General features: G+C 57.8%; 3 protein-coding genes across 3 annotated transcripts; all 3 read left to right on the top strand.

Moving 5' to 3' along the window:
* The first annotated feature begins 1,490 nt into the window (after nt 1-1,490).
* On the top strand, nt 1,491-3,541 carry BJ171DRAFT_523025 (uncharacterized protein). The gene is made up of 4 exons (XM_053112537.1): nt 1,491-2,510; nt 2,672-2,764; nt 2,857-3,007; nt 3,268-3,541. The coding sequence occupies exons 1-4, from the start codon at nt 1,875-1,877 to the stop codon at nt 3,291-3,293; spliced, it is 906 nt and encodes a 301-aa protein (XP_052962724.1). The 5' UTR covers nt 1,491-1,874; the 3' UTR covers nt 3,294-3,541.
* Nucleotides 3,542-7,772: 4,231 nt separating this feature from the next.
* BJ171DRAFT_571234 (uncharacterized protein) lies at nt 7,773-10,469 on the top strand (the record flags this gene model as incomplete). The annotated part of the gene is made up of 3 exons (XM_053113673.1): nt 7,773-8,045; nt 8,225-9,034; nt 9,156-10,469. 3 exons carry the CDS (start codon nt 7,773-7,775, stop codon nt 10,467-10,469), a joined length of 2,397 nt encoding a protein of 798 aa, XP_052962723.1.
* Nucleotides 10,470-11,116: 647 nt separating this feature from the next.
* Nucleotides 11,117-12,722, top strand: BJ171DRAFT_523020 (ubiquitin-conjugating enzyme E2). Its single transcript, XM_053112536.1, has 7 exons — nt 11,117-11,196; nt 11,469-11,537; nt 11,698-11,706; nt 11,819-11,836; nt 11,957-12,034; nt 12,254-12,487; nt 12,634-12,722. Exons 1-7 carry the CDS (start codon nt 11,173-11,175, stop codon nt 12,643-12,645), a joined length of 444 nt encoding a protein of 147 aa, XP_052962722.1. The 5' UTR covers nt 11,117-11,172; the 3' UTR covers nt 12,646-12,722.
* Nucleotides 12,723-12,810: the final 88 nt, after the last annotated feature.

The following is a 12,810-nucleotide window of genomic DNA, read 5'->3' as shown; positions in this document are numbered from 1 at the left end:
GTGCCGAACCAGTCAGCGACTTACCGCGTTTGGTATCGGCTGATGGCTGTGTACTGGGGTTGTCGCTGGCCCCTTCCGAACTCGAGCGTTCGCTGTCTTTGAGCATGGAGGCAGTCCGCTTGGGTTTGACGACCGTGGACCTCCCTCGCTCGACGGACTGACCTGTGGGTGGCTGCGGGTCAAAGAAGCTCTTGCGGGTGGACGGAATCAGTGGATCCAGGTAAGGGCGAGATTTGCCGCGGTCCTCTGGTGGAGGCACGATTGGATTAGAACGGTTTTCTGGCTGGCTCGATTTGTGCCGGCCCTTCCACTCCTCGTTGCCAAAGATGTGGACAAAAGGCCTCTGGAGGCTGCCGGACATGGTGATGGCCGAGTCCAGCTTGGATTGAGTGTCCAGCTTCATTCGATCGCCTTCCGAGTCCAAGAACTCGAGTTTGAGGGAGCGGTTGACGGACGGCGACCCTTGGTAGAACGCCTGTGAGATCTGGCTATGCAGATCGTGGAGGGGAACGTCGGGCTTGGTGGTGACGACTTTGCAGACGTCGTCGACAAACACCTTGAAGGTAACATTGTTCGCACCGTCCGCTGCTGGAGCCGGTTCTGGAGAGTGAGTGGAGCAGGCAAGACCCATTAGCCAAGCGTGCATTGGTTCTCACGGGGGACTGGCATTGTCTGGTCGACGGGACACCATCTTACCTCCTTGACTCATGTGTGCGCTGTGGCTAACTCGAGCCAGACGATGTTTGGACTATTATAACTGTATGTGCGGGGCAGTACGTTGGTACGTTGAGTGTACGTTGGTGGTACGTTGAGCGATCTCTGCTGAGCTTGGCAGAACGGAATGCAGACAACATCGTCAGCAACCCCGAGACACAAACAAAGAGGGCAGCGCAGCTGGCTCCGCACAGGCTCTGTATTGGGCAAGGTGTTCCAACTGGATGAAGGGGTCAAGGACTCACCGGGTGCCAGCAGTACGGACGGTGAGGGCAGACAGGAATCGGTTTGGTGTTTGGTGCTTGGTGCTGGGTGCAAGTGGCTGGATACTGGTCGGAGAGCGGCTGGACCCACGCGGCGATTGTGATTAGGCGCAGCGACGGAGGCCGCAGCGAGCAGCACGGTAGTCTCTCCGAGCACGTATGTGTCGCTGAGTCCGGCATCGGCTGCTCTCGCCGACCCCGCCCATGATTGAGCCGGGTGCATTGGAATGTTCCTGGCAGAAGACAGAACAGCGTGCACCGCCACCCGGAGGCAGGACACTGCCACGCGGCTGCGCATTGATGACGTCAGCACAGCGTGGCACAGCATCCACGTGGGGTCATGCTTTTCTTGCTGGCCACGTGTCTGCCGCTTTGGGACCGCTCGTCGACCCTCCAATCCCTCCTCGCCAGCTTTTGTCCATCGTTCATCGTCCATCGTTCATCGTCCATCGTTCATCGTCCATCGTCCATCGTCCATCGCCCACCACGACACCACATCCCTGCTCGGCCATACCGCTCAGCCATCCGCTCAGCCATCCGCTCAGCCATCCGCTCAGCCACACTGCCAGGCCCTTGATCTCTATCTACTGTCGGCTCATCTGTTCCTCGTATTCAGCCCGCCGCACCCTCACCTGTTCTGTCCATTCAGCCAGACCCGCAGTCTACCTCGCCATCCGATTTCTGCTCGTGCAAATTCAGCAACAGTCCGGTTGAGCATCGTCCCCAACGCAGCCGCCACTTGATCTGTCGCCCACAAAAAAAGTAGAGTCCCTCCTTTCCCCCTCATTCGATCTCGCAGCCGTAGCCCTGTCCGCTCAGCAAAGCTCTCAGACCACCACCATCACCACCACCACCGCTGCCGCTGCACCACTGTGTGATAAGTCCTTGGTTGATACAATGGAGCTGCTGGCCGTCCCAAGCTTTCCCCATCCAGAGCCCGTCTCGGTGCACTATCGTCACGCTGCTTCGTATGATTCGCCGCCGGGGATCTCAAGCGGCTTTTTCGAGCCCCGCCGCGTCGAAAGCGGATCTGCAGCTGCACCGGCTTCGGGTGCCGTCGACGCCAAGGATGCCGCGAGACACTATCTCGACACACCGGTCTCCTCTGTTTACGACTATACCTTCCCGATGGACGAGTCAATCGACAATGCGTACTGCGAGGACTATCCGGAGCTTGTGGATGAGTCGGAGATGCCGGAGCATGCTCATTTGACGGACCACGAGCTGCACGGCGAGGGTGCTTGGCCCCAAGATGGCTGCGGCCCTGCCGCTCTCCACGACACCGCCCCCCTGCCCTCGACAGACGGTGCGGAGCGCTCGTTGGATGAACCCCCGACTCTGGCACCTGGTGTCCGCCCCTACTGCGTCTCGTTCTTGTTCAAGGACTCGTCATTCACACTCGAAGATTCTGGCGACGAAGAATCGCCCTTTCTGATGAATCTAACCTCTATTGTTTCGGACTTTAAGCTACAGCACAACGTTACTAACGACATTGCCCTCGAGATTCCCAGTCTGCTGCTAACAATACACGAGGTGAGCAGCCGAGCCGCTCCAGAGAGGGGCTAATGGTTCTCTGGCATTGTGTCCAGCCACGTCTGGCGCGGTGCTGCATGTCTGCCGATATTGAATCGTTAACCGGGGCGATTCGCCAGCCAACGGCTCAGTCACTAACCGTCCCCGTATCAACTTGGCAGGCTATGGATGTTGCAAGCACACTCACTCTCCAGGAACTCTGCCAGTACCACGAATATGTCTCTAGGGATGCTCTCAGGGTCGTTTTTGTTGAGGTAGGCCGACATGTGCCGTCTGGCTCCCGATCGATTTGGAACCGCATTGGCAAGATCTGCGAGCTAACGATGCCTCAACCCCCACCGCCCAGGGTAAATATAACACGGCTGCTCAGCTCAGCTATCTGGAATCGCTAACGCCCGAGAATCCGGGGGACGACCAAGCGACGAACGAAGCCAGCCCGGTCGATCTTGTCGATAGTACCACATGCACCGAAGACGACGTCTGGTCAATAGAAGACGGTGGGCATCGTTTCTGAACCTAACTGGATCGCATCGATTCTCCGCGAGACTCGGCTCTGACAGCGAAGGCGGTGCTCTATGACAAGGGACGAGCCGCGCAGAAGACAATCAATTATGGCGCGCTATGCTAACCTCCGGTCTCCTCGATCTCGCTCCCCGTTCTCCTCCTTCCTTTATGCCTTCTTGTTTGACGTTTGTCTCTGATTGTTGTCGATATTTGCTGATGTTGTTGGTGCTGGTGCTTTTCTGCGTGTGCTCAGGCGAAATCAAGGAAAGTCTTTCATGATTGTAGGAGCGGGTTGGAGCGTGAATGTGCACAGAGACGAATGCGTTTCTTGTGTCTTCTCCCCCCCCCTGCTTCTCCTCCCCCCCATTCTGCTCCTTTTTTGGTTCTGAGCGCTGGTCCTGGTGGTCGCCTCTGGATGCACGGGTGATGAGATTCAGTGTTCGTATAAGGGAGCGTGTTGTCTGCTTTTGAGGCCGACGGCCATTCCTAATATATTCTCACCGAGCGAGCATTGTGTTCTCCCAGAAGGGAATGACAAGCGTCAGAGCGACTGGCGACCAAGATCTTCCCTGCTCCCTGCTCCCTGCTCCCCGCTTCCCTGTCTCATCGCAGCAGATCAATCCTCCATCACGTGGGTGAGCATCATCTCGAAGGGCAGCACAGATCGCTGCCGCCTGTGATTGCGGCCTTGGGATTGTCCTTTCCCACGGGTCTGCCTCCTTCTCCAGCGTCCCAGGCGGCCACTCGTTCATTGCCCTGCGTTCGCCCCTCGGTAATTTCATCCGTCCGCACTCACGTACTGGCCGAGCGCAATGGACGTCATCGACAACATCATCCCGGTCGAGAGCCCGAGCGAGCCCGCTGGCGATAAACCGCCGCCGCTGCAAACCAGAGGCAGCGCGATATACACTGGCGGACGGGTTCGCCTCAGTCTCGTCCCCTCCATTCTGCCGCCCATATACAACGGCAACAAGACTGCATCCCTCGAGTCGCAAACGGGTCTGAACACAATCGACCAGGGCATTGGCTCCGAGGCGAGCGGGGCTGCACTGCCAACGGAAGATCCGTCAGGCACACGGTCGCTCCAGACACCCAGCCCAAATTCCCATCCGATAGCAGACCCTAAAATTGCCGATGAAGCGCTGCCGCCACCACTACCATCACAACAGCAACAACAACAGCAACAACAGCAACAACAGCAACAACAGCAACAACAGCAACAACAGCAGTACTCGTATTCGTATCCTTACCAGTCCCACTGCCATGATTTCGATGACGACGGAGCCGTTGCTCCGCTGCTCGTCTCGCTGCGAGTCTGCAAGCAGTGTCAGGACTCGCTGCTCCACACGTTTGAGCACTGCCTCGCCCACAAAACATCGCACGATCCGAGCAAGAACGGCGGCTTCGAATCAATCCACCAGATCGACGAGGTCCATGATGCCCAGCGGCTTTCGGAGCCACCGTTCTTCAAAATCGTCAAGGACCCGACCAAGCGGCGGAACAATGTCTACGTCGATCTCAGCGAGCAGGTCACCCGTGACCGATACGTTTTCAACGAGATGAAGCTGGCGCGCATCGGCGACGATGCCGGCGGCGTCAAGCAGTCAACCATCGACGCCATCGGGGGACCCAAAGGCACGGCCTTCTCGGGAGAGATCTTCAAGCGCACGATCAATGCCAAAAACAGAGAGATTCAGAATCTGCGCGAGAAGCTCTACGAAAAGGCTGTCAACGAGCGTTTCGAGCGCGAGAACGTCGAGCGGCTCCGGATTGCCCTCAACAAGTCGCTCAAATACTACTGCTACGCCGAGGAGTGGCAGTCGCTCGAGAGCACTCGGCTGCAGCAAGACATCCGGCACCTCAAAGCCGAGATGTCGTCGCTGATGGCCTTCCTCATCAACTCGGAGGAGGAGAAGCGCAAGCTGCTCGTGGAGATGGAGGGTCTGCGCGAGGTGGTCCGCAGCAAAGAGATGGCCGCTACCGCGGCAACAACGGCGGCGCAAGAGATGAAGGAGAAGCTGCATGCCAATCTAAAGGAGTTCCTATCCATGAACGACACCATGGTGCGTCTCCGCAGGGAGGCCGAGCAGGGCTCCGACATGGTTCACAACCGCAACGAGATCCTGCAAAAGAACCTCGAGAAGATCTCGCGCGACTTTGAAAAGTCCGCCAAGGAGCTGGCCGAAGCAAACACCAAGATCCGCGAACTGGAATTCGAGCTTGAGGAACTCGTGCTGCAGTTCAATGCCACCGGCGAGGCCAAGCGCCAGCTGCAGGAGGAACACACCCGCCTCACAGACGTGTACTCGCTGACCCTCAAGGACCTACGCAGTCTCAAGGACGAGCATGAAAAGCTGCGGGAAGTCTCGGGACAGCTCGAGGTCGACCTCGAGGACATGACTGCTCTGCAGCAAGAGACAAAGCTGCAAGCCGAGGAGGCCATCTCCAACCTCGAGACCGCCAACAGCAATCTGAAAGTCGAAAAGAAAGAAGTCGAGTCCAACTTGACCAAGACCAAGGCTGAGGTGGAGCGTTTGCAGAATGTCCTCAAGAACCTTACCAAGCAGAAGGATCAGCTCGAGACCAACCTCAAGCAGACGACGCAAAAGTTTGAAAAGGAAATCGCCGCTCTTGAAAAGAGAATCCGCGAGGCACAAGATCTACGGACAATCGACCAGAAGATGATCAAGAATCTGCAGGAGCAGAAGGAGAAGCTCATGTTTGAGGTCACGGACTTGCAGAACTGTCTTGACGCAGAGACCACCAACGTCAACGAGCTGACCTTTGAGCTCGAGCAGCTCAAGAAACACTCGGAGCAAAAGCTGGCTGCACTCGAGGACCAGGTCAACGCCCTCAATGCCGCCAAGGTCAATCTCACCAACGACAAGCGCAACCTCACCGACAAGATCAAGCTGGTGCGCGCCGATCTCAAGACCAAGGAAGACGAGTATGCAGACCTGACGGCCCGGTTTGAAAGATACACAGCTGAGGCTACAGCAACCGAGGCTGTCTTGCGCGCCCAGCTCGAGAAGCTCATGGGCGAGCACAATAATCTCACACGGGACTACAAGCAATTGCAAGAGAGTAACACCATCCTCATCGACGACAATGTCAAGCTCAAGTTGAGTCTCGAGGCCTTGACCAAGAAGCACCACCACTTGGAAGAGAGCCACCGCATAGCCCTGAAAGAACTGGAGGACGCACGGAGGGAGAATGAGCTGCTCACCAGCAAAACAGAGCGCATGGGCGCCGAGTGCGAGACGCTGCAAACCGACCTGGCGGCAGCCTTGGCAAAGATCGAACAGCTGACGGAGGAGATGAAGCAAATGAGGCAAGATAACGAAGAGGAGCTTGTGAACAAGAATTTCACCATCCGAGGGTTACAGCAGGATCTCGCGCGATCGCGGGACGAATGTGCGGCCTACGACAGGCTGGCCAAGAAGCTCAAGCAAATCATTGTCGATCTCGAAAACGACATTGCCACGGTGCAGGAGCAGCTCAAGCGGGAAACGGCAACCAAAGAACACCTCGAGACCTGTCTGTACGATATGCGTGCCTCATTGAACTCGGAGCACAAGATGAGAATCGAACTGGAGCGGCTGCGGGGTCGGCTCGATCGCAAGGAAGCATACCGGTTCCTGGAGCGACTCGGAGCCATGAAGCTGCGCGACCGGACCCTGAACCATATTTCGGAGGAGCTCCAGGACGAATACAAGCGTCTCAATTCGATATCGTTCTTGCTGCCCTCGGACGAGGCCCTGAAAGTTGTGGATGCCCCACCGATCCCGTTCAAGCTGCCAAAGAACGAGCTGGAGAGCCGGAGCAGATCCGGCAGTGCCAGACCACCCGTCAAGATCGTGATCAAGCGAACGGAATAGCGATGGTGTTGCGCATGTATCTTTGCATTGAGTTACTGGTCACGGCTGCTTGGGGTCAGCGGCCGGTTGCTTTCAGGGGATGAAAGTGCTTGTGGGCAGCCTCCGGCTTCGCTCAATATCGCATCTCAGCCAGAGTTGCAGTGCCCACACGATGAACAGATACACCTGAATTGCAGCCAGTCGTCGCTCTTGTCCGATTGTTGAATACAATGCACATGTCTGTCGGGCACAGTGGTCTTCTGCAGCACTCTCGCTTCCCATGTCCCGGCCCAGCAATGCTTCGACTTGATCCGCCCCTTCCGTCGGTGAGCGTAACCGACTGTTGTCTTCATCACCTCTCCGGTGACTACTTTGAGCATGTAGTGAAGCTACTACAGACCCCACTCGTGATCATGGATTGATGCGAAGGCATTCATGTGCTTGGCGAGCCCGTTTCGCTTGCGGCCTCGAAACAGGAATGTCCCGTCGGACTTCCGAGAACACAGTGATTGGAGGGACGCCCGCTGGGACAGCATCGGCAGGCTGACGCAGCCTCTCAACCCGATAACAAACGTCAATCCCATAGCCTGTTTGATCGTTTGCATATCTGGCGCTTTCGCTGGGCCGAGCTTTGGATCGATTGCCTGCTGTTCAAGCTCTTAGCTCTGCGGGTTTCGGTGCACGATTCGCCCTGCCTCTGCTCTGCTGTAGATACACTCTCGCCCGCAGCTGTATTCTACACCTACATAGCATAGTGATATCATAGGCCGCCGAATCTATCCAACCCCCAGAGACCTCGTTCTGGTCTCCTACACTCATTTGTCATCAACATCGCCGTCACCGGCAGATTCCGTCGCAGCTATCGAGCGCCTCATCCACACAAACAGCAGTGACAGAAATCATGGACGATACGCCAATCTCGACAGCGGACAGCGACCGCATGCGGCTCAAACGGCTCTCTGAGGAGGAAGAAAAGCGCGAGCGCAAAGCCAACCTGCTCTTTGACTATATCGAGAGCGAAAAGGCCAAAAATGACAAGAGCAAGCGCATCATTCTGGCTGAGATTGTCAAGCGACAGCACGAGCTGATCGCGATCAAGGCTGCCGAACTCGAGGCCAACGTCAAGCAGCGCGAGATGGATACCGAGCGATCCCGGCGGGACGTGCTTGATAAGGTCGGTCTGCAATGAAACCCTGGGTAACGCGTGGGAAACTCGGGCGGGCAGAGCGACAAGCACACCACTCCTGACTGTCACTGCAACGGCTGCCCATCCCCGCTTGCCTCTGCAGCCAGACCACACTTTGGCCACGATGCTCACCACGCTGTCTGGTTGTATGTCGCTTCCTTTCAAAGAAAGCCCTGCGGATCGATAGTATCTACCGTGTTCTGCCGACGCACCCGCAGAATCTCCATCTGCTCCATGGCAACATCAAAGCTCAGACAGCGTCGCTGCACCATCGCCAAGCCAGCGACACCCCGAAACAGTCCGAAAGACGGACCGATTCCCAGCGAGTCACGACTTCGGTGGCTCCCGAAGCCACAGGGGATCGCGATGAGTTGCAGAGCCAGGCCGGAAGCAACCTGAAGACCTTTGCCAGCTCGCTCACGATGGCGAGCAGCACCGTGGGCCCCAGCTCCCACGGCGGATCAACGCTGTCGCTGCAGCAAGGAGCCGGTGCAGCAGAAAGGCGGTCCTCGCGTGTGCAGCAACTCAACGCCATCACCGAAGACCGCTCCGGTCAACGTAAAACGCGGCTCTTTCGAAGCAAGTATTACCACGAGCAGGCACACGATCTCAGGACCGTTCGGAGCGAGGCCACTCGGATGCATGATCAAGCAAGAGCGACCTTCAGCTCCCGGTGTCATCGTCGGCGCCGACTGACTATCGACAAGGAGGGGCCGCATGGACAGCTTCTGGATCTCGAGCCTCGGTGCATAACGGCAATATCGCCGTCTCCGCTGGCAAAGTTCAAGTCCGAGTTTGTCCCTCGAGCATCGCTTGGAACCAAGCTGGACCATCATGGACCCAAGAACAGGGGACGCGGCACGCCTCAGCAGCCGCCCAACGCCGCAGTCCTCGCAGTGTTCCATACCGAGGCCGCCTTCAGGGCATTCACGACCAAATATCAACGACCCCTCTCGGACCACCGGGAGGAGCACTTGGTGAGTGAATACGCTTGTGTTGGAATGGCGAGGGAATGCCCGATGGCCCGGCTCGGGATCGTTGTGCGATGCGGAAACTAACCACTTTGTCCGATGCGTGACCCGTACTTGGCGCCTTCAGGAGTCGCTGGACTTGATCCGCTCGGAGGCTCAAAAAAAGATCGATGTTCGCAAAGGCATGATCACCCGCATCCAGAGAAACCGGGCGCTCATCAGCGGATTCGCTGAGCACCGGGGCATGAGTCCGTTCCGACAGCATCTGGCACATGCGAGCCGGTATGGCGAGCCGGAGTGCGAGCCCGGTTACGGACACAACGACGACAGCGCCTATCCCGATGAAGGTTTTGCTGTTGTCCGGGAGTCCCAGCCGCCAAACGCTTCGCTGATGACGGAGACCTCGACGGCACGTCCCTCATTTGCTGCCACATTTACCCAAAAGAAGCAGTGGGTGTTTGATCCCATGGCCGCATTCGCTGCAGCAGGACCGCAGCTGTCGACGACCGGCCCGCAGCCACCAATTATGAGCAACTCTCCTTCGCCGAATGTCCCTGGTACTCAAGTTGCATCGGCAAGTGGAACACGGCCACTGACAGGACTGACCAACCAAGGGCAAAGCCAAGGCTCCTCTGATCCCGAGCTGCTGAGACTTGCTAAAGAGGCTCTGGCATCCACTCGGCGTGGGTACATCAAGACTGTGGAGACTGAAGCAAATGAGCCAATCGGTGGTCAAGCCCCCTCGGCACACTTTGGCGAGGACTTTGGGGCGACCCAGAAGGATGCCCAGCCCGAGATTACCGTTGTGGACGAGAACAGAGATGAGCTGTTGGAAGCCTCAAAACCCCAGGCTTTGTCGACGTCGGCGCTTCTGGAACCGGTGGCGAGCCCGTTCGATGTCTCCAATGCAAGCCACAGGGACACCCACGCCCTGGCCAATATCACACACAGCCGAGAAGAGGAGGCCCGTGCGGCACAGTCCGGATCCGGGTCCGAGCAGGTCTGGAAATCCCTCGATTCATTTTCGGAGGTCTTTGCTGGATCGGGAACCTCAAAGAGCAACGATACTGCGCCAACCACCCGGGCGACGACTGCTGCAACTGCAGCCGAGGAGGACCGACGCACACTCCTCAATCCGCTGGTTCGCCTGGGCTCTAGCAAGGTCTCGTTTACGGGCATGGGCCCGGGTTCACCCACACAGTCGTTTCGACTGGCGGGGCCAAGGCAGAAGAGGCACTGGCAAGCGCTGGGACCTGATGCACTTGCCGAGACCCGACGGGTGATTGCTCCCTCGACGCAGCTGCGAGTGCCGAGCGTCAGCCTAGGGTCGGCGGGCTCGGATTCGACATTGGTCTGTGACAGCTACGATCGATTCCCGCGCGAGCGCAAGGATATTCCTCGAGCGATGGCGTTCTGGACCGTGGCTGACAGCGACATGTAATCTGCGGGTGTCATGACCTGATGTTATTGAACGGACAGCGCGGGACGGGTCAAAGTCGAGAGACGCAGACTGTTCGAGGAGACGAAATGCAGTGCGAACATGGATATCCAGTCGGCTCTGTCGGTAATGACTCGAGCACCGGCTCGACGCATCCGTGGTTGTCTTGCGTACTCTGCCTGGCCGTGCTTGGTCGCATGAGATCACGCGGCTTGCCTCACTGTGCGTCAGAATGACACCGAGTTCGTCGTCGTTGCATTGATGGAGGTGCATCGACACAGGTGCACGCATTCAATAGTGCAGGTGCATGCTCCCATCGATGCAGATGCCCGCTCTCAATAGTGCTCCCAGCTTCCTCCGTCGGCGCAGATACCCCCTTCCCACGATGTGTCCGTCTGGTTGTCTGATACCCCCTGCCCACATGTCCGGCAGCGCCACTGGCCAGGGTTAGGGCTGCCGCGTGTTCTGGCATCCGAGCGCCCGATTTGGTCATTGTTTCCGCAGCATTCCGCCAGGCCAGCTTAGTCAGCGCTCTCGGCGGCGCCTCGCTGCGCTCTCGCGCGCTCTCGCCGGCCCTCGCCCGTCCTCGCTGCTCGGCCGCCTTTTGCTCTGCTCTGGCCTCGGCCTTCGCTGGTTTTGCTCTTTGCTCTCCAGGCATCCGACCTTCGACACCCCTCCACACCCAACCCATCCATTCCGATCCGAAATGGCCCTCAAGCGCATCAACAAGGTCTCAGGCTCTGTCCGCTCTGTCCCCAGCATCTCATGTCCCTGCCCTCTGCTCCTCGCCTTTGTGGGCGCATTCCGCCGGGCACCCTGCTTGTCCCAGCGATCTCGATTCGGTCTTCGTCCGGGCAAGAGGAGCCTGGCACCCGGCGGCATTGTCTGGCTATCCTGAGAGATCTCCCGGCGCAGCGGCCAAGCACCGCCGGTTGCTGTGTGGCTCTGCTCTTGCGCATCATTCCACTGACTTTTTGCTGCCCTGGCGTCGTTCTGTTGCAGGAATTGCTCGATCTCGGACGTGACCCACCCGCTTCCTGCAGTGCCGGTCCTTGCGGCGATGATCTCTTCGTAAGTCGCCTCTCTTTCTTTGCATGTCGCCTGCAGACCTTTGCGATGGACTCGGGGGCTCACGGCCGCCGAGGTCTGCGTGCCTCCTTCCAAGCGGACTCTGCCGTGTGTCCAGACGCTGACGTCATTTCCTCCCCTCCCTTCCTCTCGTCCTCAACAGCACTGGCAGGTCAGTTCGTGCTCCCAGCCATACGGACACTAGTCCGCACATTGCGTCCGCTATTCTCATACTGACCCCATCCTGTCATCCGACTCTTTCGCACGGCCCAACTGCCCTGCAGGCTACCATCATGGGACCCGTAAGTCGCCAATTTGTTGCCACGCTGCATCGTCGTATCGCCGGATGGCTGCTTGGAGCGGACACACCTGCATCGGCCGAGTGCTAACCAGATGGTCCGATATTGGCCTGTCTTGCGCAGTCGGACAGCCCTTACAGTGGCGGCGTCTTCTTCCTGTCAATCACCTTCCCCACCGACTACCCGTTCAAGCCCCCGAAGGTGCGGCTCGCTGTCGATGCCATGCGTGTGTGCAGTGTGAATGTGTGAATGTGTGAATGTGTGAATGTGTGAATGTGTGAATGTGTGAATGTGTGAATGTGTGAATGTGTGAATGTGTGAATGTGTGAATGTGTGAATGTGTGCGTGGATGTGCACTCGCAGACATTTGTCACTACAGCTGTTACTAATCGTCTGTGGCGGCGCCATGGGCTCCTCCAGGTCAGCTTTACAACCCGGATCTACCACCCAAATATCAACAGCAACGGTAGCATCTGTCTGGATATCTTGAGGGACCAATGGTCACCAGCACTCACCATCTCCAAGGTCCTGCTGTCGATCTGCTCGATGCTCACGGATGCCAACCCGGACGATCCGCTCGTCCCCGAGATTGCGCACATCTACAAAACAGACCGTGCTCGCTACGAAGCCACTGCCCGTGAGTGGACCCGCAAGGTGAGTGCCAACAGAGCGACGCGGTCGACACCAATAGCGGCAGCGCAAATCGTCCCTCTCGCCGCCATCGGATTGGCAAACGCTGCGTGGGAGGACACATGCTGACTGATATTCTGTGATCTTTCCCCATCCCCACCTGCTCGCAGTACGCCATGTAAAAAGAGAAGCTCGAGAGATTGTTTGTGGGTGTGATGTGTTGATTGTTGATATGCAAAATATACAGTCTTTCCAAAAATTGCCTGGACCATTGCTCTGCTTGCGACCGCGGATGCCACGGCCGCTGTCCTGGTGCTGTCCTGGTGCTGTCCTGGTGCTGTCCTGGT

This window comes from Polychytrium aggregatum (assembly GCF_025602895.1).
Source record: "Polychytrium aggregatum strain JEL109 chromosome Unknown BJ171scaffold_51, whole genome shotgun sequence".
Classification (NCBI taxonomy): Eukaryota; Fungi; Chytridiomycota; class Chytridiomycetes; order Polychytriales; genus Polychytrium; species Polychytrium aggregatum.
Note: the sequence above shows the minus strand (reverse complement) of the source record. Positions and strands in the feature narration are given on the sequence as shown.